The sequence below is a fragment of the Ostrinia nubilalis genome, chromosome 12, assembly GCF_963855985.1.
Source record: "Ostrinia nubilalis chromosome 12, ilOstNubi1.1, whole genome shotgun sequence".
NCBI classification, from domain to species: domain Eukaryota; kingdom Metazoa; phylum Arthropoda; class Insecta; order Lepidoptera; family Crambidae; genus Ostrinia; species Ostrinia nubilalis.
Window position 1 is genome coordinate 16,469,759 of NC_087099.1, and position 26,692 is coordinate 16,496,450.

Here is a 26,692-nt window from a genome sequence, read left to right on the forward strand (position 1 = left end):
GCCGTTCCATTTGAACATCTGAATCTGAGAGCCAGCTCCGACGAACGTAAAGGCGGGAGCACTGACCGCGCTGGAGCTTGTGGCGCAGCAGCGGGTAGAAGCCGCGCGCCGTGGCGTTGTGCGGCTCGTACTGCAGGATGAGGCGGCAGTACTTCAGCGCCTCCGCGTACTGCCGCCGCATGATCGCCGACAGGAACTGCGAAACACGCGCTCGTAATTACGATTCAAGTTAACATGTGCAACCGAGGCTATGAACGAGATAACGAAACTGGTTATACGGATGCTCGCGGTTCATCATTCACATCAGAAAGCGGTCAAGCGAAGGGTTCCACTCACCTCTGCGAGGAATTCGCTGGGCGCCGAGAGCGCGTCGGCGTCGGAGCAGTCGTCGGGGCTGGTGGAGTGGCGCGCGGCGTCCATGGCGCCCGCGCCGGCCGGCAGCGTCACGACGAGGCGGCGCGCGCGCGCCGGCGGCGGCGGCGGCGTGGGCGGGGGCGCGGGCGGGCGCGCGGGCGGGGGCGCGGGCGGGCGCGCGGCCAGGCGCAGCGCGGCGCGCGACGCCGTGTCCAGCGGCCGGGCGGGCGGCGCGGGCGGCGGCCAGGGCCCGCGCGGCGGCCGGGCGGGCGGCGGCAGGCGGCGCGGCGCGGGCCGGTACAGGCGCGAGTTGGGCAGCGGGCGCCGGAACACGCGGCGCCGGGCGCGCCCGCGGGGCTCCGCGCGCCGAGGCCGCCGCTTGGGCTTGGCGGCCGGGCCCGGGTACCTGCGACAGGCGGCGGTGAGCGGGGCGGGCGGGCGGTAGTCACGGCGCGGGCGGGCGGTACTCACAGGCGCGGGTTGGGCGTGTAGGCGCGGCGGCGCGGCGGGCGCGGCAGCTCGCGCGGGGCGCTGCGCAGGCGCCGCGGCGCGCCGAGGTCGATCACGTCCACGCGCTCCTCCTCCGCCTCGCGCACCACCACCTCTAGTCTGCAACGGATCGTTTTGACGATGGCCGTTAACGTTCTGCCGCATGTGTTGTTCGACAGACGCGTTGCCTGCCTGAAACACGCTCACAGCGATGCACGATGCCCCGATCGAGAGGCTGAGTGCGACTTCGATTGTCCTGAAAAGCTAACTAATGCTCACAATGGCTGTGAGCATTAGTTAGCTTTGCAGCAAACGCAAGTATCTCACATTATTATAAAACCCTCTATACAATATAATAGGCAGCAGGCATTAATGAAACACCAGCTGCAGCCAGTAGGTACAGGAGATAAAACAAAGAAGCTGTACGAATGAAATATCTAAAACAAAGGAACGCTTCGAAAGTGCTCGCTCGCGCACTTCCTGGCTGGGGGCGCGGACTTCATTAGGACAATCAGTGCCGCCCACCCTCCACCTCATTTTCTGCTCATTATTCAAAGTTCAGTTTAAATATTTCAGAAACTGGCATACCTCTTAGGCCGTTTATCCGCCTGCTTGGGTTGGGTGACGCTAAAGTCTTTCCAGCTGGGGCCGCTTAAGTGGGTAGGCGCAACCTCTCTGAAGCTGGAGTAAAGATTACTTAGTTAACTACTTACACAATAATAAGATAAAAAAAAATCCGATTGCCTACGGGAAACTGTTGATCATTGTCATTGTCTTCTTCTTGCTTTTTCTTCTCTTGTCAACCAAAAGACTACCATCTTTCATTAGGAAATGCCTTACCTACACTTCTGTCTTTTAGTTATGTATGTACTTAAGTGTAGAAGAAAAACTGAAATTTTAAATGGGATTTGGTTGACAAACGGTCGCAAATATCGTAATAAAAAGTAATAATCGATTTAAATAAAAATCGATTAAATACATATTTAACATCCCTAAAACGCGCTAAGTGACCCTTTCGGTCTTCCATGGTTCGGGATAGCGAGCAATGTGCATTCGGGCACGGGCTAGAGTTATTCGGTATTCCGTGCGTGCATTCGGTCTTCCGTACATTCGGGCTAGAGTTATTCGGTCTTCCGTGCATTCGGGCTAACAATATTCGGAATAGCGTTCTTTCGGGATATAGTCAGGGCCGCGCCTCCCCTGTGTGCGATGTGTGCGGCGCACACAGGCGCCAAGACAATAGGGGCGCCGCGCCGCTACTGCCACCTATTTTTTTTTTAAATGGAGTAGATATTGATAAGTAAGTAGGTACAGTATGCGCAAGCGCAACAAAACAATTATTACGCTTATTAAACAAGTCTCTCAATATTTATTATATTATGTTACGCTTAGGGTTTTAGTTTAGTTTACACTAGCGGCCGCCCGCGACTTCGTACGCGTGGATCCCGTTTTACCCCCTTCATCTATCTTACGCGGTTTAGATTTTTTCATACATATGTTTTTTCCCGCTAACTCCCGTTCCCGTGGGAATTTTGCAATATCCTGTTGTAACTAAGCTTTAAGTTTACTAAGGTACCTGCTTGCCAAAAAGCGTCTAACTTAAGCGGTTTTGATTTTTTATACAAAAGGATTTTCCCGCTAATTCCCGTTTCCGTGGGAATTCCTAAGTATACTATAACCTGCCCAGGAGTATGAAGAATAATTGTACCAAAGTTCGTTAAAATCCGTCGAGTAGTTTTTGTTTCTATAAGGAACATACAGACAGACAGACAAAAATTTTACTGATTGCATTTTTGGCATCAGTATCGATCACTAATAATCACCCCCTGTTAGTTATTTTGAAAATATATTTCATGTACAGAATTGACCTCTCTACAGATTTATTATAAGTATAGATTACTTACGAGCTCAACGTTAAAACGGCGGTAGTTCTTTTGAATCATAAAGTACTAGTTACATATTTTGAACCGTAGAGGCGCCGAGTTTGTAATACAATTTTTTTATGACTATGAGTGAGTTTATGAACGCAACCCGATGCAATGCGTGCGAGTTGCGACACAAACGGGATGGGGTCCCGGGGATTCCCCGCCACGGGGATTTTAACGAACGAGATAGCCAAGGCAAAACCACAGTATACAGGGTGTTTGGCGGAAGGTTAGACAAACTTCGTGGGTATATAGGTAAGGTCATTATAAGAATACAAGTTCGCCCATTTTACCCAGTGAGCTACTAAGTACGTAAGTAACTACTGAAGTAAGTAAATAGTTATGTTCGCAAAAATAAATTAACGAAAAAGAGCGATTTGCATAACTTTACTTTGGAACGGCAAATTTATTTTAAACAAAAATAAACTTGCCGTTACTATGGAACAATAATACAAAAGTTATCCATACAAAGCTTCTTCCAACATCGTTATATTTTCTGCTATACTCATTTTCATTACTTTTTTTGTGTTTTATTTCAAAATCAATTTAAAAATAATAACCACATTATGAAGAAAAAACAGTAAAAAAATTCTAAATTTACTTTGCATGGATAACTTTTGTATTACTGTTCCATTTTCTTCCCTAAACTTTGAATTTTTGACGAATTTCAACATCTAATTAGGCTACATGTGACATAATATCATTGGAAAGAAGAGAAGCTAGAGATGTTTTTAAGATCATTGGCAATTCACTGTCATCTTTAATTTTTTTTTAAATAGAATTCCAAGTAGTTATTTTATTATGGTTCGTACTTTTGTTAAACTTTGGCGGCTCGTAACTAGCTATCCAATCATTATCTGGATCTGAAATTTATTTTACTTGACTTAAGACATATTCGATATTAATTTGAAATAATAAAAGCGATTCAAAACACGCGAGAAAAAAAAAGCAGTTTTTAGGTCAAATTTCGGAAAAAAATAAATTAAAACAAAAATATAAATTTAAAAAATAGCCCACTTAGGGTAAAATGGGCGAACTTGTATTCTTAAAATGACCTTACCTATACACCCACGAAGTATGTCTAATCTTCCGCCAAACACCCTGTATTATAATTTAAGTATGATTAAAATATTCTTGTTAGCACCAGTTGCAAGTGCATTTCAGTAGCACTAATATAAAAAAAAAAGTTAGACTCTTGCTGTTTTTACATAGCATAGGTAGGTACGTAATAGTCATATTAGTATTATTATGATTAGAAACAAGTAAGCTTCTTTGTTATTAATATTTAAATATACAATTCTTTGTAATAAGCATGTAAAAATTTAGTTCGAGTTTTCTTGTTCGTAGTAATTGGCAAGCAGAACGAACGGGATTTACCTATTTAGTATCCTAATTCCTAAGTACACTTATGATAATATACTCAACATCAAATAAACCGCACCTTCCGCGACGCGAACTTTAACGATTTTCTTCTGACACAATCATGGTGCCCCAACAATATTGGTGTTATTTGAAAGCCCAATAAATATCCTTAAAGAAAAACACATTTAATTTCTTAATAAATGATTAACATATACCATAAATGTGACTTGAAAAAATACCTCACTTTGGGCCCACCTATGGGATCAATTAGACCAATTTTTATGGTTATAAAACTAAATAATGATCTCACGTGTTCTCTTTAACAGATGGATAGCGATTAATCCCAACTTAACAGTTTTATAGCCATAAAAGTTGGCTCTAGCGTAACTACCTGTTTTTTGAAGAAGTGACTCTGGATCCTTCTAAAGACACATTTTTGGGGTAAAAACCTTTCCTTTAATGAAATGAAGGTTAGAACTAGGCTTTTAAATGGTACCAATAATGGTGGGAAGTGGGGATGCATACGTTTGAAAATGCTTTTCGCGGGAGGTGCGATTTATTTGACGTCGAGTGTATTATCTAAGTACCTACTGTAAAACTGAAGAACATTTATTTTAGTCAAAATTAACAATTAAAATATTCGTTAAAAATAATTTAAATTCGTTTTTTTATGACGATTCATTAGAAAAGAGGCGCTTCATAGGTTCCGCACACAGGCGCTGCCGGCGGTCGGCGCGGCCCTGGATATAGTATAAAAGTATCGGTTATTGTTACAATTAAAATAAGGTGGTGCAACTCAGCCTAAGCCTATTGTGGTAAAGCAAAATATTATTTTACAGTATTAGTAGCGTGTTATGCAGCAGTAACGTCAGGAAAATAAATGAGTCTTGTTGTACTTAAGTAATCAGTAGTTTATGGCGCGGTCGCAGTGGGTCAGCCGGGCAGCGCAGCGGAAGCGAATAACTCACGCAAACTTTTTACTACCAAAAAGCAATGGAAATCTCAATATTCGACCTAAGTACAGAAAGAAGAATGCTCTATGAATTAAAGTTAGCATGCACTCGGCTCGGGCCTCGGGGTCACGCTATGTGCACGTGGAATTGTGGACTGAGTGATCCTTTCTCCAACCTTAACTATACTAGTTACTTACTATAATCAAGGAAGTTATTAGTAAAATTATCAGTGGTGGATTTACCAGCAGGCTGAAGGCGCTGAAGCCTAGAGCGGCAAATTCTAAGGGGCGGCAGATTTAGTTCACATTTTTTCTTTTTATTTCGATTTACAAATTAATAAACAAATTTTTCCTCACACAAAATACGAATTTCGGAAATTGGAGAGAAATGAAAATATTAATGCGATTCAGACTCGCGCACGATAAAACATTTATGAATATAGTAAAACTATAAAACCAGTGTTCGAGTCCTTGAATAAAACAAGTTTATTGAACTAACATTCACATTTTCAGTGAAAAAAAATATCGACCAAACAACTGCAATGGGCGTTATTGTAGTCGACGCGACTTGTGACGCGACGGCTGCACTTATTCCCACTGACATTGCACACGCACACGGTTATTAATACCTATGTGTACCTACACTTGAAGAATTAGCAAACTACTACGACGCAAGCCATTTCCTATTCCTTCGGGTAGGACCAACGTTTATCTACCAAGTAGTACTGACTGGCTTTTGTGACTACTTATTTTGCGTATTTACAAAAAGGACAAGTAAGTTTCTATTCCTATTTATACACGTTAGTGTATTGAAATGTTGTGACCAAAACAAAAGCACATTCGAGCTGTATCGATTGTAGGAGCAACAGTTTGCCACGTAGCTAGCACGGTTATTAGAACCCGTTGTAAATGCAACTACAATTTACTCTGTGGATGTCATGGCATCCGAAAGTTTTAGCTAGAACGCATTAGTTAGCATACGACTTACTTTTGATGTATTTAGATTCACAGAGCTAGACCAAGGAATCACAGCTCAGAAACGATAGGTCACGATTTTCACACGAGGTGCCACGGCGGCGCCGACCGGTGGACTCCGAGTCGAGTCTCCGAATCACGCTCGGAATGCTACGGCTACGGGACGGGCCCACGCACGCCGCCGGTCCAAGCTAGTGCCAGGCATCGCGCATGCTCACTACATTCTTGGAGAAGGAGAAATGTATTGTAAACCTTTCCTCGTTTCCTCTGAATGTAAAAGCAATGCCGTAAACATTGAACCCATGTTATAGTGACGTTTAGGCAAGCCAAGAACCTGTTTAACGAAAATACGTATGAACTACTTAGGTACACTTACTTTCTTCCAAATTGCTTCGTTTTAATCACCATTTTAGTCAAGATTCACAACAAATTTATCCTTTTAGTTGTACCTAATATTTTTATTCACATGACGGGCAATCAATACAAGACACCGTGAGCCAAAACAATTGAATCTCCCGCCGTCATGATGACTGTTTTTTACGTTTCATTGTTCGCTTCGCGTAACTGTATTATGGGCAATGTTTTAATAAAAATTGAATAATATCAGTGCTTTTAATTAATTGTGGACTACACAATACACATGTTTAAAGTTAAATGATTTCCGTGACCCCGTCACAATCACAATACACACGTTTAAAATTAAATAATTTCGGTGCAATAGATTCCTATCATTATTTTGTTAAATTGTAGTATCAATTTTTATTTGTTTTAAATTAATTTATTTCTATGTTTAAGATATGGTATACACAGAGCGAGCACATAATATTTAATTTAACATATTTAATGTAGTTTAAACAATGATTTCTTTGCTTATTTTTTTGACAGATCATTGATTTAAATCACAGATATGGATTAGAGTAGATGCAGCAAGTTGATCGTCAAAGCGTGCCATTCCGATATGTCCAAATGGACATACATGGTCGAGTGATGTTCATGTAATCCGATTACAACAATCGGTTACGATGATTTTACGAGGACAGTAGTACGAACACGGTAGAAAGAAGAAATTATTTACGGATTGAGAATTGTAATTAACAGCACAAGTAACAAATAATTAATTAGAATAAAGTAGCAGTAGAAGAAGTATAAAGTAGCATTGTTTTTAATACATATCCTGCGATGTACTCCAAGAGTTAAAACCATGGTCCGTGTATGTGGTGCACTCATACCGATCACAAGGAACCGTACTTACTTTTATAACAATAAGACACACACTGATCCATGTATTCATGCACTTGACCAATTTTTGTCTTGAAATGCTGGTAGGGTAAAAAAAAAACGAGATTTGACGATTTGTAAGAATTAATTTATTTAAAAAGGTAAATAAAGATGTTTTTGGTTTTGTATTTAAGAAATTATCAGTTTTATCGGAATTAATTAATTGTCGAATCGAGTCACACGATATCTTTCGATGACTTTGCGAATGCAGTACGATGATACGATTATTTTTACGTTGCGGCAATCACTAAAATTCGCTAAAATGACACTAATGACGTTTAAAAAGTGGCACGCTCGGCTTCATACAAATTTTTTCACATGCTGCATCTATCTTTATCTGTGATTTAAATGCATGCAAATGCACAAATTAATGTGTCGCGGAAATGGGGGCGCTACTTCCAACTAACACTGTCAAATTCTAGCGAATTTATACACAGATTTCATTAGTTCCATTTTTTTCCACCTGTAATTTTCACTTGGTGGTATTGTAAAAAAAAAATATGTCATGTCATGTCATTTTTCATTTTACGGAAATAGGTACCTTTTCAATCATTCGCAGAAATGGCTGAGTTGTTGTCGGTTCCGTTAAAAAAGTCTTCGGACGTTGATATAGTTAAGCCGTTGAAAAATCTTATTCAATCGACGTATAATTCAGACAAGGGCACCGAGGACTACAGCGATGCTCTCAACGAACTCAGCAGGTTGAGGACCAACGCTATCTGGAAAGTGTTCGAAAAGTCTTCGCTCGAGGTTATTTACAGGTAAATAGCGCAATATTTGTTAGCTATGAGTCATCTAGATGATCATTGAATCATTACTTATATCTTAGCTCCTTTATAGAATTAGTTTTTAAATCGGTATACCGAAACAAATGTTTATTTTAAAGTTGGTAATGATGTCATTGTTCTGAGAGATATAAAGCTTAATTGGCTGTAGGTAGTTTTATAAATATTGTGTTTCATTGTATGCAGTTACTATGATCAGCTCGTGGCTCTTGAGAAGAAGATACCACCACAGGAGGTGCAAATCCCATTCAAATGGAAAGATGCTTTTGATAAAGGCTCAATATTTGGAGGGCGGATGAGTCTTAGTGAGTATTTCTAACTCTTAGGCTGAGTAGCACCACCTAACTTTGACCATAACTCTAACGATATCCGGTGTTTGTTGTATGGAGTTTGACAGATTTTTTACATTTGTCAAAGTTAAAGTAAGATGGTGCAACCCAGCCATAGTCATGAGCATTGCACTAATGTAAGTCAAAAATAATTGATAATTATACACACACCGGCAGATTTAGCGGAACGCAAAAAAAAGTATGAAAATAAGGAAAATTACTACTGATCTATGAAATATTTATTATACAAAATAAAGAGATAATTAAAATAAAATAAAATAACATAGATTTTTTAAATATTTAGTCGTTTTTATTTAATAAAAAATCATCGAAACGAAATTTCAATTTTTCAGTTTTGAACAAAAATTAGAAATTGTGGCCAGATTAAAAATTAGGGTAGCTTATCACTAACCAAATGAATTAATTAATGATGGGTATTTCCCCCTCTTGCTCTGATGATGGTTTCCATTCATCTGAGCATGCTGCAGTTAATGTTATGAAGGGTATTTTGGGGCAATGTCTGCCATTCCTCTAGTAACGCGTTTCTCAACACCATCGGTGGTATTCTGAATTTAACACATCTTTTAAGAAAGTCCAAGACATGTTCTATAGGATTCTTGTCTAGGGATCTTGCCAGCCACTGCATCATGGGTACATATCCAAATGGTTTAGATGTGCCTGTACTGAGCGAGCACTGTGAAAACGAACATTATCGTGAATTAAACTAAAGGAGTCCACAATAAATGGAGTAAATGGCACATCATGTTCTTCTAAAATGTTCCTAGTGTACCATTCAGAAGTCGTATTTCCTCCATCACCCACCACTAACCCCGTGCGAGCTCCCAAACAAATCCTTCCCCACACCAGAATTAAGCTACCTCCATAAACCACGATATTTTCAAAATTAAGACTAAATGTTACGTTCTCTTTGTGTCTCCATATTCGCTATCTTCCATCGATCTGGTTTAAGAGAACTCTGCACTCATAAGTGAAGAGATCATGCCTCCAGTCGTTCAAGACCCAATCACGATATTCACGTGAAAAGTTCAATATGTTTTTTCGGTGCTGTGTCACAAGTTGGAGCTTTCTCGGGTATGCACGACCCTATACCAACTTCAGTAAATCTCCTGTGAACTGTGGGCTCAGTCACTCTTACTCCTCGAGTGTCTTTAAGGTTATTTCTGGCTTGAACAGCAGGTAACCGCGACTTTCTGAAAACTCGAAGTTGTAAAAAACGGTCATCCCGTCGCGAAGTACGCCTTTTTCTGACTTGAACCCTCCTCCTAACGACAGAAATGATCAATCTGTACCGTTGGTTACTGCCATGGGTGGTCGATACTGATCAACGACGTCTTACGGCAGCCGATTTGTATGCATGGCCATTACTTCTCATTTCATCTGCCTTAATGATTTCTGACGGTGCTAAGCTGGGCATAATAAACCCTTATAAGTAACTGAATGCTTACACAACAAAATTCTCAGAAAAAAACATCTTTCACGTAAAAGAAATCCAAATTAGCAAAAGCTTCATTCAATTCAAAACACTCAACGAAACTGTTGATGGGGTAATTTAAACAAAATAATTAAAAAAATATACTGTTGGCAATTATTTTTTTCATATTTAGAATTAAATTAAAAAATAATGTCATAATTAGGCATTTTTTTCCTAAAATAATGATGATATTGATGCTTTTTTTTCCGTTCCTCTAAATCTGCCGGTGTGTGTATTAATAAATGTGAAACTCTGAATGTATTGCGTTCATGCATGAACCGATTTTGATGAAATTGGGTATAGAGATAGTTTGAATTTTTAAACATTATAATGCACAATAGTAATAATATTATGAAGAGAAATAAATAAATAGTTTTTCTGTGACATACAATATTTGAGGCAGACAGAAGCTAGTAGTTTTTGAGTCATTTGATTGAAGAATTTATTAATAATTTGTATAAAATTTTTTTGGTGTGTCATTTCATGCTATTCATATTGTGTTTAACTAAGTATTATGTTTGTGTAATATTTTTCTGTTTGCTTCACTTATTATTTCCAATAATGGTGAAAGGAATGGGTGTATCTTTTTACCTTTATAAATATCAAAGATAAATTAGCGCTGTTGAAAGGGGTTGCATTATTGGTATTCAATTTACAAAGCATACTAATGGAAATGCATTGGGCACGTGAGCAGCGATCAGCTCGCTGGCGTACGAGCGCATGTGCGTGCTGTTCAACATGGCGGCGCTGCAGAGCGCGCTGGCGGCGCAGCAGCCGCTCGACACCGAGGACTCCCTCAAGCTGGCCGCCAAACTCTTCCAGGTTACCTTCTTTAAGCTTTTCTTTGACTATTTTAATATTCAAGAGCAGTGGTATACGTTGCAACTGCTGACTGCTGAGCAAATTGAATACATCATAAATATTAAGAATATCGCACGTTCATAATCAAACTGTCACTATACAAAAAAGTCGATTTTTCAGGAAAAGCATTTGAAATGCTCAAATTTTAAAACCTTTGCAAAATGAGCAAAATGCTATTAAATGTTTTGTTTTTTGTTAAATACCAGTAGTGGCTTGTTTGGCTTTTACGGAAATATAATTATCTTTCAAATTATCTTACTGGTTTATTTAATATTTAATTTTTTACCTAAAAATAGTGTCACTTTTCCACTAAAATTGAGACAGTGACAGTTTTCAATTAAAAACATGTTAATGTTGTATTATTAATTCCGGTAGAAATGTCACTATTTTCATATAAATTTGACGATGAAAAATTTTAAAATGATTATTATTAAATAAAACTAACATAGAAAAATCAGTAATTTTAATGAACTTAAAACTTAATAATTTGGATTAAGTGGTACCAATGGTAACAGTAATAAATGTAAATTCTCGATCAGAAATAAATACGTTACACACATGAAATTACTATAAAATTACATCACATAAATCAACTTCGTAGAAAATAAGGTACTCTCTTGTTCAGGCAGCCTTTAAACAACAAGAACTTGATGACCTCGATGAACTTGACGAACTAGATAGTGTTTTTTCATGGGAAAAAAGCTCAGAGAAGTAGGTTTAAATTCTGGATCATTATCCAGCGGCCATTACCTCTGCGAGCTATGTGCCCCGCCCACTGCCACTTGATTTTAGCGATTCTGCGGGCTATGTCGGTCACTTTGGTTCTCCTGTGGATCTCCTCATTTTTGATTCAATCACGTAGGGAAACTAACTGAGCATCGCATGCTCCATCACCTTTTGGGTGACCTCTCAGATTCATAAAATATCACTGGCAACACACACTGATCAAACTTTTGTCTTGAGGCACTGCGGTATTTCGGACGTGAGAATATCACGAAGCTTCCCGAACGCTGCCCAGCCGAGTTGGATTGACGATTGACCTCTTTCTCGAAGTTGGACCTACGTAACTGGACTGTTTGTCCCAGGTCAACAAACTTTCGAGTGTAGAGTTTCCAGACAAGTGGATAATACATGGACATTTGACATGTTTTTTGTCTTGTCCATATTCATTTTCATACTCATTCATCAGGCCCACTTGTTGAGAGGCTCTACTTAGGCCATCGAGCATTATGCCTAGATCTTCCACAGTCTCAGCCATGATTACGACATCGTCCGCAAATCGAAGGTGGATTATGTACTCGTTGATATTTATGCTGAATCCGCTCCAGTTCAGAAGCTTGAAAACATCTTCCAGGGCGGTGTTGAACAGTATCGGAGATATGACATCTCCCTGTCTCACCCCTTGCTGCAACTGGATGAGTTTCGAGTCCTGATCCTGGAGACGAACCGACATTGTGGCGTTTTTGTACAAGCCTGTCAACACTTCGATGTATCTATAGTCAATTTGGCACCGTTGAAGAGACTGTAGCACTGCTCAGATCTCGATCGAATCCAAGGCTTTTTCATAGTCCACAAACGCTAGACAAAGTAGTAATTACCTTGATAATTTCTTTGATTTTACTAGTGTTTGGATTGCCTGGTGGCATCTTTGTTAGATAAAATTATAACTACTTAATCATTTAAAAATCTTTCTTGTTGTTTTAATATTTCACTATTTGGATAAACACAATATTCTACGAAGTGATGAACAATGTTTTTAAAAATGTAAGAGAAATATTGTCACTTTTTCTTTTAAGGCGTTTTTCGTATGACTTTATTGTGACTTATCTTATGGTTTTGGAGTAAAAGCGTCTTTATGCTAAAAATGACGTTTTTCAACACAGAGTTTACATAACTATCACGGCGTGCCCGTCCAGATCCCGTCACTACTAAAAACGTGTCACTGTTACTCACAACAAATGCCGGTTTTCCCATTAAACTCCATAACGACACTAGTGATATCTGCCGAACTTTTTGAGCTTTAAGCGTGGGATTTTTACAGCATGCACTTTTCGCGGAGCGCTGATAGATGGCGTTGTTAACTCAATTTCTCCCAATTTCGTATAGTGACGGTTTGATTATGAACGTGCGATATTATAAAAAATTTGAAAAATTGCTGTTCGTTAGTCTCACTAAAACTCGAGAAAGGCTGTACCAATTTAGCTTATTTTGGTTTTGAAATGTCCGTCGTAGTCCAGGGAAGTTTTACACGATGAGAAAATCGTTTGTGTTATAAAAAGAAAAAAATGGCGCTACGTACCTACCATTTTTTTCAGTTAGAAATATAAATATTGAGTCGTCTAAAAAAATTACGGTTTTCATCAGTCATACCCGAGAGCTATGAAAAATGAAAGCTCCTCGCGTACATAATCGAGAGTATCGTGTCGCAGCAAGCGGCGGGCATCTTCACGTACCTCAAGGCGAACGTGATGCTGGCCGTGCACCAGGAGACCACGCCCGACCTCGCGCCCGACACGCTGGCGGCGCTGGCGCAGCTCATGCTGGCGCAGGCGCAGGAGGTCATCGCCTACAAGTGCATCCGAGGTGACCCACCGACTGTTTGATCTACAGGGTGGAACTTTGTAATGCCACCTGGAGGGAAAGTACTTTTAATACTGTAGATAGAAAATTTTACTCAAAGAAAACATTCCTTTATTTTTGAATAGAAATAGAACTGCATTCAAAGATTTCCAAAAATTTGTATGAGACACCCGGGAATCGAACCAACTAAAATTTGTTAAAAATTACACCCTGTATTTTTATTGCATCGATCGTTAGGGTTAAGTTTATGGATGAAATCTCTCTAACAAACTTGATAAATTAAATGAAAGAAAAACCATGAAATCTTAAATTATTTTTATTATTTACAGAAAATTATATGGTATGGTAGTGGATTTTCAAAAATCTTTGAATGCAGTTCTCTTTGTTTTCAAAAATAAAGGAATGTTTTCTTTGAGTAAACTTTCCCTCCAGGTGGCATTACAAAATTCCACCCTGTATATTTTTTGTTGGATACGACAATTATTAATTTGAGTTAAAATTTCTTTATGAATCGTATGATCCGCGTGTGCTTGCAGACGAGATGAAGGAGAGCATGGTGGCCAAGGTGTGCGCGCAGTGCGAGGAGCTGTACACGGACGCGCTGCGCGCGCTGCAGAAGGACGCGCTGAAGCCGCTGTGGGAGCGCGACTGGATCCCCACGGTACGCCCGCCCCCGTAAGATACGACTTACATGTTTTGGATCACGTGTAGATCTGGATCTCTGGCTCGTTTTCCGGCCGGAACGCTTGAAATTCTTACAGAGTGGACGTGGGAGGCCCGGAGAGCGATGAACGGTGCGCTTGTTTGTTGTTTGTGTTTGTTCACGGGCGGGCAGTTTTCACGATTCCTTGTCGTAATTTAATATAGCTTGTTCGCTTTTAGGTGACTGCAAAACAGATGGCGTTCCGTGGGCTCACTCAATTTTACCAGAGTTTAGTCTGTCGTGCCAACAAGAGCGTCGGAGAGGAGATTTCTCGGCTGCAGGTATAATATTTTATTCATAACTAGCGGCCGCCCGCGACTTCGTACGCGTGGATCCCGTTTTACCCCCTTCACTATCTTACGCGGTTTAGATTTTTTCATACAAATGATTTTTCCCGCTAACTCCCGTTCCCGTGGGAATTTTGCAATATCCTGTTGTAACTAAGCTTGAAGTTTACTAACGACGTGCCGAAGGACGCGTCCCTACGTTTTCGGGGGGTCGCGTCCGTCGGCAACGAGCGCCCTGTAACGCGTCGCGTGCGCAGCTGGCGGTGGAGCTGCTGCGCGGCGCGGCGCGCGCGGGCGCGGCCGGCCCGCTGCAGGAGGCGGGCGCCCGCGCCGCGCGCCACCTGGCCGAGGCCGTCAAGGACAACGACTTCATCTACCACGAGCGCGTGCCCGACGCGCGCGCGCTCGAGCCCGTGGCGCGCGCGCCCGTGGCCAAGCCGCTGCCGCCGCAGGAGCGCTGGGCGGCCGAGCGCGACCTGTTCGCCAGCCTCGTGCCGCTGGCGGTGCACCAGGCGCAGGCGGCCAGCGCGGCGCGCTGCGGCGAGCTGGCGGCGGCCGAGGTGGCGCGCCTGCGCGAGGCCACGCAGCTGCTCAACGGCGTGCTGGCGTCGCTGAACCTGCCGGCGTGCGTGGAGGCGGCGGGCGACGGCGCGCTGCCGGCCTCCATCCGCGCCAAGGCGGCCGACGTGCGCGCGGCGGGCGGCCTGCCCGAGCTGCAGCGGCTCATGGCCGAGCTGCCGGAGCTGCTGCAGCGCAACCGCGACATCCTGGACGAGGCGGAGCGGCTGCTGCGCGAGGAGGAGGAGGCGGACGACGCGCTGCGGCGCCAGTTCGCCGAGCGCTGGGCGCGCACGCCCTCGGCCAAGCTCACGGACGCCTTCCGCGCCAACGCCGCCAAGTACCGCCAGATCATCGACAACGCCGTGCGCGCCGACAACATCGTGCAGCAGAAGTACCAGCAGCACCGCGAGGTCAGTGTCGAGACGAGACGGTTTGAGATACGTCCGAAACGCGTTCGTCCTCTCCTCGAATGCATCTCAGGAGAACGTAACGGACGACGTCACACGCTGAAATTATTTTGCAAGCTCGACTCTTAGATTTAGAGAACGCTATGTTGGCTAAAATGTTTTAAAAAAAGTGTTAGATCTATATTTTCACTATTGCGGTTCACATTCGATCCTCGCGGTGGCGCTGAACGATCTCTCATGCGACCTCTGTGAACTTACAGAACATAGCGCTGCTGAGCGGCAGCGAGGACGGCATCACGGCGGGCGTGCCCGACGCGCCCGCGGGCGCCGGCGCCGACACCGACGCCGCCGCCACGCTGCGCGAGCTCATGCGCGAGGTACGTACCGCCCGGCGGCTCTCCGCTCTCGGTGTGACACAGCCGCGGACTCTCAAAAAAATCAAAAGTATTTATCAGGGTTCGAGGATATATATCGGATATATATCCGATATATATCAAGCCGGTTTTGATGATATATATCAACTTTTAAAATTTGTTACTGTATTTGTACTTTTTGACATATGATTTTTATTTTTTAGTTGATTTTGCCGTATTTAAAAGAATATTTTATGTTTTTGCTTTATTTGTCTGATTTTAAGGTTTAAAAACATTAAAAACATGTTTATGTAACACATATGGGTCATTCCATGAAAATGTGTATATTTTCGACGTCATTTTGTCCTAAACTTTTTTAAGGTGCTTTTGAATACTTTATTAGTGTAAATTATAGTTTACATATTAATTATGTTATGTCTAAAAGGGCCAGTCACTTTATGCTTTATTTTAGGAGAAATTATAACTTTAAATTTTTTCATACTACATTACTCAAATGACTTTTTATAAAGTATAAAATTTATAACCTTAACATTTATAGATAAGTTAATATACTTAATGTAGTTGTTTTGTAATTTTCACTTTATAAAAAACGTCATTCCATAACTAGTAACTTAGTCCCTAGCGCCATTAAAAGCTAGGGCCTGACGGTCTAGGGACTGACGATTTGGAGTAAAACTTAACACAAATGCAGATTAATTTTATATTATAAGATGCTTAAAACGATGTGCCGAAAATAGCCAAAAAACTACACGTAAATACTATTAAATTATAAACAATTTCCTATTGTAATCAATAAAGCTACTCAACTAGGGACTGACGAAGCGACTGGATCAACACCATGTTTCCGCAACAATTGGCACGTTTGCACTAATTCAAAGAACGGTTGCCGCAAAGTCAGTATGGTCTAAAGATCACTTCGTATCGTACTTTAAACTCAACTAAATGTCATTCACTCTAAATACTTATTAAAGCGCAAAATTATAAAATCAGTGCGTGGCGAGGGAATGACGTTAAAAGCTGTGGACTCTTTTTCAACTTAAGAAAATCAAATTATTGATTATTGAAACCGCAAAATATTAATAGAATTTGGTGTAATATACGTCTAAATAGATTATTCGTTAATTAAAACAAAGGATCAAGTTGATGTTTCTATAAATATGGGTTCCAAAACACAAACTTTTGGAGTACGGACATGCATAGGGAATGACGTTATGGGTTATTTAAAAGGAATTTAAGATGTTTTAAAAATAGTTTAAAAAAATATAAATGGGTGATGAATACAACACATTGCGAGCTGTTATTTAACAATTTTGGAATAAAATATTAACAAATATTCCATGTGAAATGTGGCGCGGACTAAGAGTTGACATATTTTTGTGGAATGACCCATATACAATAGTATTCATGAATAATACAATAAAATAATACTATGGCTTTCATACAAAATTGATATATATCAAAGTTGATATATATCGGATATATATCATAAATATCCGATATTTTGATATTTATAATAAATATCGGATATTTTCGAACCCTGGTATTTATTCAGTTTAGACCACAAGTGGCACTTAAGAACGTCAAAATATTATTATAGAAAATAATAAAAAAAGAAAAGGTAGCCCTTATGGGACACTTTACATGTCTCCTTATCTTTTGGGCCCTATCATTGAGCCCTCCACTGGCCGGCAGGTGGAGGAGCTGAAGGCGGAGCGCGACGCGACGGAGGCGGAGCTGAAGGCGGCGTCGGTGGACCTGCGCGCGCAGTTCGAGGCGGCGCTGGCGGCGGACGGCGCGGTGGACGAGCCGGCGCTGTCGGCGGGCGCGCTGGGCGCGGCGCTGGCCCCGCTGCGGGAGCGCGTGGGCGCGTCGCTGGCGCGGCAGGAGGCGCTGGCGGCGCGCGTGCAGGCGGCGCACGCGGCCTGGGCGGGCGCGGGCCGCGCGACCGGCCGCGACGAGGCGCTGGGCCGCCTGTGCGCCGCCTACGACGCCTTCCGCGACCTCACCGGCAACCTCAACGAGGGCGTCAAGTTCTACAACGACCTCACGCAGGTGGGTGGCCGGAGCTCGGCCTCGACGTTGTGCGTTAGGTGCACCCCAGTGACGACATCGTATAGTTTTTGCTCCATTAATTGCAGGAGTGTAACGACTTTTTCTCGTATATTCGAGATCGAGATATTTATTTATGACCAAAACAATTGCAACTCGTTTTGAGATAAAAAAAAAATACTTTCTATTGTAACAATATCGACAAACGGCGGACGCTTTATGTTTTGCATTTATAACGTAACGCGACAATTTGGCGTCCTCTGATCACCCACGGATAAGATGATCCGGATGATGAAAGCGGACTCCAGATTGATTAATATTTTAGTTTCCTTCGATCACCTCTGAACGGACACCCTGATAAAATAAAATAACAAATAAAACGTCTCCGCCGCAGCTGCTGGTGGCGTTCCAGAACAAGGTGTCGGACTTCTGCTTCGCGCGCAAGACCGAGAAGGAGGAGCTGCTCAAGGACCTCACGCAGGAGGCGTCGCGCGCCTCGCCGCGGCCCGCGCCCGCGCCGCCGCAGCACCACGCCGCCGCCGACGAGCCCGCCGCCGTGCGCCGGGAGGCGCCGCCGCGCCCGCCGCCGCCCGCGCCCGCCGCCGCCGCACCCGCCGCCACCGCCGCGCTGCCCTACCCGACTCAGCCGCAAGGTCAGTGTGTTGATGACGGAGGCCTCGCGCGCCTCGCCGCGGCCCGCGCCCGCGCCGCCGCAGCACCACGCCGCCGCCGACGAGCCCGCCGCCGTGCGCCGGGAGGCGCCGCCGCGCCCGCCGCCGCCCGCGCCCGCCGCCGCCGCACCCGCCGCCACCGCCGCGCTGCCCTACCCGACTCAGCCGCAAGGTCAGTATGTTGATGACGGAGGCCTCGCGCGCCTCGCCGCGGCCCGCGTCCGCGCCGCCGCAGCACCACGCCGCCGCCGACGAGCCCGCCGCCGTGCGCCGGGAGGCGCCGCCGCGCCCGCCGCCGCCCGCGCCCGCCGCCGCCCGCGCCCGCCGCCGCCACCTCACCCGCCGCCGCCGCGCTGTCTACCCGACTCAGCCGCAAGGTCAGTGTGTTGATGACGCACACCCGAGCGGGGGGAGGTGTTGCACGACTGTGTCACGTTCTTGTAGATTAAAAAACAAATTACGGTCGTAATTATTGCTAGTGCCTTCACGATCTGCAGCTAGAGTTGAAACTTTCACAGATTATATTTTTCTGTTGCCGCTATAACAACAAATACTAACTCCTGAACATTGAATTATATCGATCTAGTATGTATGATCGAAGGTCCTTGCCGGCGACTCAAAATTTCATACAGTTTTGTTCAAATTTTCGCGCCAAATGGTTTAATTGTTTTATCTACGGCTTCAAAGCCTCGAAAGAGTAACTGTAACCTATTATTGATACCGTTGGATTAGAGCTCGTGAAGTACTTTTAGGATCAGTAACCAGTTTTACGATTTATTCTGTAGTATGTACATATTATTTGGCTGTACCAAATGCATGATAGCTGGAAGCATTGATTTTTCGAATAGATTCAGTTTATTCTGTAACCGATTATATTGATACCGTTTTATATAGATCATGAAGCACTTTCAGGATCAGTAACTATTTTTTTTGATATCAAATAAAATTTAGAAATTATCAAGTGAGATCACTTATCGTTTCCATCCTGAGCCCCGATTACGGTAATTTTTAACGTCAACAATCCAGACACGCTTCTCGATTCTGCGATACGATTGGTCGTTCAACAGCGTACGTCAGCTGTTTTGACCAATCGTATCGCAGAATCAGAAACGCGTCTGGATTGTAGACGTTAAAAGTTACCGTAATCGGGGCTCTGTATAAGTCCCACGATTCTGCAACGTCAAGTGGCGAAAAATGGGCGAAATACATTATAATATAGAGCCCCAGTAACGATTATATCAGTGGGACAACTATAACATGTAAAAAAATTTCACTGGATACGAAATATTAGTTTATTTTGAAGGACGGTCTCACTTCCTTGTAAAATGAAACTCGGTCTTACGAGGGTAAGTGAGGTGTGTAACTCGTGTCGTGTCGCAGGCATGCCGCTACCGTACGGCGCGCCGGCGGCGCCCTACCCGTACTACGCGGCGCCGCTGCCCGCCATGTACAACCCCTACGCCACGCTGCCCTACCCGCACCACGCGCCGCGCATGCCGCCCGCGCACCAATACCAGGTACTATCCTTTACGTAACGAAATATGTAACTTGTATATCATGAAAAAAACAGTAATATGCTAAATAACAGGCGATACTAAAAAATACATAAAATACCCAGAAAATGGCAACAAATAATAAAAAAATGTTATATTTCGAAAAAAATCTGCATTTTAGCTCGTGTTATTTTGGTTTTTTAATTTCGTTCGTTCGTTTCCGCCGAATGACGTCCACTGCTGGACAAAGGCCTCCTCCAAGTTTTCCACAATGCCCGTTCTTGCGCTGCCCGGTTATTTAATAAATTTCTCCAAATATTTTATCAGGATATACCTCTTAGTTTAAAAGTTATTACGTTTTCTAGCTCTTCAACCGTTTTCTTTACAATAAGTAATGGAGAAGTTGATGTAGAAAACATAATATTTCTCTGAATGGGATTAAAAACATTTAATAAAAACTGCTACTAGGCAGCATTTTTCCAATATAACAGCGCGAGCGGCAACCAAACGAGGTCGTAAAGTTTAAATTCGTAAAGAGCACCTCGAAATCTATAGAAATACCAATTTTCATTGCTCTCGGCATTATTTTGTACCAAATGACTGGACTATAGGTCTAGTTTCATCTATTTCATATGTGCACTTTATTAAGATTCTCACTGTATATGAAAACATTGAAACACTTCGAATATCGAGTGAGTTGTTGTATAAACAATCGTTTTAGACCCGATGGCGTCTTGAAACCTGCTTACAGGAATACACTTGTTTTCACGGAAACCACGAAAAAGCAATAGAACTAAAACATACATGTTATATTGCAACATTTATTTGAAAAAATCTCAAGTACAGAAATTGATACTCTCATCATTTTCTCTGCATTATTTTATTTTCGATCGCCTTTCGGATGCTGACGCACAGTTCGGGAAGCTCTGGTCTAGATTGTAATTTTATTTTATCAATACTATGTAGTGTGCGTTACTACCTCAGGGACATGGTGACGCTAATCAAGATGTGCATATGTGGAAAAGCTTGTGCCTTTATTATCCTGTAAATTTACCGAGAATCTTGCATTTGTACCCAATAAGGTTTCGGAGTAATTGAAGAAAAATAATAAGATTGCGCTGCAATGCTTGAAAACGTTACTGCAGCGACATGATTTTTACCTATTAGCCTTAGCTTATATTTGTGCCTTTCCATGGTCAAGCAGCGACATTTGTGCCCCCCGTAATTTTTGAGAAATTTTAAATGTCGCTGCGGTAACGTTTCGCTGATTTCCATATCTTCGGAACGACTTGATGGACAGATACGATTTTTTGTTAGTAGGTGGCATGTAATTAGTGCCATAGTCATTATTCCTAAAAAACGCATGGCATATGATTAGATGGGTTTCTGTGAAAATCGAAAATAGCCTCTAGCTCTTCAACCGCATAAGAAAGGCGCTCTGTGATTGCAGTGGCAGATGTCTGTTAGAAATATGTATCTTCTGTGAAAATTTTGAAACCTTGTCTAATTTTCGATGAAATGAATTAACTTTATAACTGTCTACGGCAACGAGTCTAACGCAGACGTTTCTTGCTCGCAGCCCTACCAGTACCCGCAGCAGCCGGGCGGCGCCGGCTACCCGCAGCCGCCGCCCGCCGGCTACAACCCCTACGCGCCGCACCAGCAGTAGGCGCGACACGTGGCCGCCTCCGCCCAGCGTCGATTTGGCATTCTTATTTACGACTATTGATATATCGATCGGATAAGCGCTTAGATCTAAGGAATGTGAGATGATGCGTGCGTCTCTTATCGTTGTGAAGTACGTCTCCGCTTCTCGGAATTCATTGTTGTTCGAAAGGCGATTCCGCTTGTAGGCGTCCCGTGGGCGCGCAGGAGACGTAGACTTGTTTACATCGTTTTGGTGCGACTTTGTTATGGTTTTGCTGTGTTGTTTATGCATTTTTATGTAAGGCTCAAACGAAGTTCATTGATTTCATGCAGGGAATGGGTCTGAAAACGTTTTCATTGAGACGATAATTGCTGAAAGAATTAATTTAGTAGAACTTTTATCAAAATATTTTGTGCTTTAATTTTCTGTAACGTAATAATTTTATACTTTTTGACTTGAGATCTTTAATTGTTATAGTCGGTGAACTGTGATTACCTGCCTTGAATCTTGGATCGTTGAATCAATTTTGTTATTTACTGGCCTCCCCACTATGCATACTACTAACATGCACGATATAGAGAACTAGTGAAGGCACACAATTTATAAAAACAAATGTTATGTAAAATTAACCATTTTAATAGTATAGTGTATTATTTTTATATTTAGTTAACTTATGCGAACCATATTTTATAGTATCCAATGAAATGATAAATTAGGAAATAAATATATTTTTTAAACACCATTATTTAATTTTTGTACTTCCTGAAGAAGTACATCTATCATTTGAACATGAATACGCCTGAGACGGATTCACAGACCAGAGCAGTCAAGTATGTATTATTAATAATAATTAAGCTGTTCCAAACTTCAGGCTATGTAGTCGGTCTCGGTATTGACTTAGGGTAAATTTGTATCAAATAATAAAATTTAAGTTGTATTATTTTATTCCCAAATCTGAGACTGGGCTGGCTGTCGGAAAAATAACGACCTTATAATTTCTCTGTCGATGCTCGGTTCTGCGCGCTGCGTCCTCACAACCCTAGCGGGTCGATACACTTAATAACAAATATGCAACGTATTACATCCTTCATAATATTACAACTAGCGAGTCACATTCAACATCATCTAATAACACTTTACAAACTAGCACTTTGGCACCGGCACAACGGTCAGTCGGGCGTGGCGGCGGCGGCGGCGGGCTCGGCGGCGGGCTCCAGGCGCGGCGGCACGAGGCGCGCGTCGCGCAGGTAGGGGTGCGGCAGCGCGGCGCGCGCCGACACGCGCTGCGCCGGCTCGTAGCGCAGCATGGCGTCGAACAGCGCCGCCGCCGCCGCGTCCGCGCGCAGCGCCGGCGGCAGCAGCAGGCGCGCCGGCCGCGCGGGCCAGCGAGGGAAGGCGGCGCGGTAGTCGGGCAGGCGGCGCGCGCCGGCCCACAGCGCGCCGCCCGGCGTGCCGAGCGCGCGGAACACGCGGAACAGCTGGTCGATCTCGCTGTCGCCCGGGAACAGCGTGCGTCCGCTCGCCTGCGGACGGACCGAAAGGTGACGGGCGACCGACCGAGAGACGCTCGGGCACAGCATTTATTTTTGCTAGGTTAGGGCCGAACGATATAAAGGATTTACGCCCGTATTCACAAACGATGCTTGCTTATGTGAAGCAGCAAATCGAACGCATAGCGTTGAATAGAGCTCTGTGATTGGTTCGTATGTCACCCTATGCGTCCACACGCACTGTGAGACCACATAGTAATGTTTGTGAATACGGGCGTTAGTAAATGTTCATTTTGTTCGGTGCCTAAGTTGTTCCGAATACAGGTTTAAGTTTTGACTTGAATTTAGGGAGGGAGGGAAAATGCATCGAATTCAAATACATAATTAATTTGAAACTTGCCGCATTTGTGTGCACAAAAATGTGCCTACTGCTCGTTCGCGCTAAGTTTGCCGGTCCGTGGAATGCGAGTCCCCTCCCCCAACCGCGATTAAACGCAATTAGTTAGTGATTAAACGCAATTAGTTAGTGATTAAACGCAATTAATGTGTCTTATTTTACGCAAATACACAATTTTTATCAATAATAATAAATATTTTAAATATAGTTTGTTAAAGTTATAGACGCTTTTCTTCGAGTGACGTCATATCGCGAACGGATAGTACTCGCCTTTCGAGTGCACCCCGCGAGCTCGAAGAGGGCAGATGAGAATGAAGGTTTTGTGAGCGGTCAGTTGAGGAGTGGTTGGTTGTCCTTAGTTTTTATCTTAAATGTTTATTGCTATTTAGTACCTGTGTGATTAAATAATAAATAATATATTTTTCAAGTCACAATACGATTTACGAAAATGTGCAATGCCCCATGAGCAGAACTTTCATAGCTGTAATGGCGTAAAACGCGTTTCCAAAGCGTCTTTGAAAGGGTAAAACAAATAAAAAGAGGTGCACTTCGCGACAAGAAAGTGTAACCCGTGGACACGCCGCCTCCACTCGAGCCGCGCGTCGCCATGCGGCCGTGCTCAGGGACGCTCACTCACCATCTCCGCGTAGATGCAAGCGAGGCTCCACACGTCCACGGCGGTGGAGTAGAACTTGGCGCCGAGCAGGATCTCGGGCGCGCGGTACCACAGCGTGACGACCTCGTGCGTGTAGGCGCGCACGGGGATGCCGAAGGCGCGCGCCAGCCCGAAGTCGGCCAGCTTCACGCGCCCCGCCGCGTCCACCAGCAGGTTCTGCGGCTTCAGGTCGCGGTGCAGCACGCGCTGCGCGTGGCAGTACGCGATGCCCTCCAGCAGCTGCCGCAGGTAGCTCTGCGAACAACGAGCGCTGTAGTGTCGCCGGCTCGCGGGCCCGGGCGGACCGCGGGCGGTCGCGTACCTTCACGAGGTCGAGCGGCAGCGGGCCCCGGTGCAGGTCCATGAGGCGCTTGAGGTCCATGTGCAGGAACTCGAAGACCAGGTAGAGCTTGTCGCCGGACAGCACCACGTCCAGCAGCTGCACGACGGCCGGGTGGCGCAGCTCGCGCAGCACCGAGATCTCGCGCAGCGCCGTCGACGGCACGCCCTCCGGCTCACTGTGGACCGACGCGACACGCTGTTGATGCTTTTGTTTCAATTTTAAACAATAATGTACTGCATGAATTCAAACATTGGTGCATAATTAAACATGCTCTATAGGGGGGCCGGGTGGACTGCACCCACCCCAAAAAATGGTGTAGTGCATACCCCAGAAAATCTTAGAAATAGTAAATCTATATACTTTATGATACTACTCCCCCCCTCCTCCCGCGCTTCCTCATGTGAGGGTCCAGCCCCCCTGAAAAATAACCCTAGCTAGATACACCGATGAATATGATATAATGTGAACAAAAACAATTGGTGACTGAGTTTGTTGCTGCGTTTCTTCTCAACACTTGCCAAATGTTGGTCTCGAAGCGCTGGTAGGGTAAAAAGATTATGAGACATGTAAAGGCTCCTTAAGAGCAAAATATTTGACGATTTGTAAGCTATAATAGTCTATGCAAATTAAGAAATTTTGACGTTGACTCTGACTTTAGAGGCAGTTGTAAGTCCTTTGCTTATTAACAACTAGCTTTTAACCCGTGTGGAATTTTGTCTGACACAGAAAAACTTTATCGTGCACGTCCCTGTTTCAAAAACCGGGATAAGAACTATCCTATGTCCTTTCCCGGGACTCAAACTATCTCTGTGCCAAATTTCATCAAAATCGGTTCAGTGGTTTAGGCGTGAAAGCAAGACAGACAGACAGTTACTTTCGCATTTATAATATTAGTATAGATAACTACTAAATTAGTAAAATTACTGGTAAAGAGTGACTTTAGATCCTAAACACTTAATAAAAATCTATTCAGATATAATTTTAAGATCAAATCACCTGTTGCATTACATGGCCAAAATATAAATTGATTGGTCATGCAGAATCTTTAATCTACTCACAAATATTGGTGAAATGATTGTGCGTTGAATATTCTTTAGGCTTTTCTTAGCTATCTGTATTCATGTAAGCTGCATGTTTTCCAAATAAAACAAATGTATAATGTTAAAAGCACAAAGTTATTGTTTACGAACGGGTTGTATTTAGGATCAAATTGAAACATGTACTTATTTATAGTGCATGTGTGTGAATGAAGGAAGACTCGCATTAACTTACGAAGAATGGATACAAATAAAATTCTATTAAGACTTCAGGGCCTGTTTTAACCCTCTCCAAATAATACAGGCTGCCCTGCCATCTAGATTGTTGTCCTGAAGATGTGGTGGTGGCTAGATTCTAGTCTAGATGCATGTTCCAGAAAAATGCAGTTAATAAGCCGGGTCTTCAGTGCCTGTTTTGCCCTACACAATCAACAAAAACATGTCATCATTCAATAGTTTTGGTAGGCAATTTTGTTATATATGTTGACGTTTTAATGTTGATTGTCTAGGGCAAAACGCGCTGGTAACCCGGCTTTAATTTATCTGCTAAAATATTCACAGAATTCCGTTGATTAAAATTTTTAAGTGAAAAGTTAATTTCAAGAACTTGACATCTAAATGTCATTATTTCGCGCCAAAACTTACTTCTCAAGTTTGATTTTCTTCAACGCTATTTCTTTGCCAGTTGAAACTTCTGTTGCTTTATAAACAACACCGTATGTCCCTTCACCAATTTTTTCTTGTGGTGTGTAGTTATCCATCGATTAACACTAATTAAACTTAAATTACAGAATTTTATCAAATCAACACACAACACATGTAAAAGGCAGTCATTTTTTGGAATTGGATTGATTCATTTCATTCATTCACTCTCTCACTGATACGCACTCATTCATTCTTGTTTTTTTCTGATTTTGACATCTATGAGCCGTGGCGCGCCTTACTATTGTAACTTCTTACCACAGCACAGATAAGGATAGCTACTTTAACAAACGCGGTCATAATAAATCTATCAAATTCCCTCAGATTAAGGAAAAAACACCGGTTAATGTTAAAATTACGGTTAAAGTAAATAGGTGCAACTGGGCCTAAGTAATCTCTAAAAATTACTGACGCTGATTTATAGAAATCTAATCCCAAAATCAAAATGTATGCAGATTTTTGTTTTCACTGTATTTCAGATATTATTCTTTAT

At 43.1% G+C, this 26,692-nt stretch overlaps 2 protein-coding genes and 1 long non-coding RNA gene across 3 annotated transcripts; 1 reads left to right on the forward strand and 2 right to left on the reverse strand.

Moving 5' to 3' along the window:
- Positions 1-896: 896 nt before the first annotated feature.
- LOC135077068 (uncharacterized) lies at positions 897-6,740 on the reverse strand. The gene is made up of 3 exons (XR_010258378.1): positions 6,434-6,740; positions 1,432-1,524; positions 897-963 (listed from the first exon to the last, which is right to left on the reverse strand). It is a non-coding gene; the product is annotated as an uncharacterized LOC135077068 (long non-coding RNA).
- A 1,069-nt stretch (positions 6,741-7,809) lies between these two features.
- Positions 7,810-22,312, forward strand: LOC135077069 (programmed cell death 6-interacting protein). The gene is made up of 12 exons (XM_063971662.1): positions 7,810-8,096; positions 8,307-8,425; positions 10,636-10,763; positions 13,232-13,385; positions 13,919-14,043; positions 14,265-14,366; positions 14,630-15,343; positions 15,601-15,717; positions 17,407-17,766; positions 18,158-18,416; positions 19,815-19,951; positions 21,507-22,312. The coding sequence occupies exons 1-12, from the start codon at positions 7,897-7,899 to the stop codon at positions 21,594-21,596; spliced, it is 2,505 nt and encodes an 834-aa protein (XP_063827732.1). The 5' UTR covers positions 7,810-7,896; the 3' UTR covers positions 21,597-22,312.
- Positions 22,313-22,744: 432 nt separating this feature from the next.
- LOC135076434 (cyclin-dependent kinase 2) lies at positions 22,745-26,376 on the reverse strand. Its single transcript, XM_063970902.1, has 4 exons — positions 26,143-26,376; positions 24,440-24,635; positions 24,100-24,372; positions 22,745-23,098 (listed from the first exon to the last, which is right to left on the reverse strand). The coding sequence occupies exons 1-4, from the start codon at positions 26,256-26,258 to the stop codon at positions 22,745-22,747; spliced, it is 939 nt and encodes a 312-aa protein (XP_063826972.1). The 5' UTR covers positions 26,259-26,376.
- Positions 26,377-26,692: the final 316 nt, after the last annotated feature.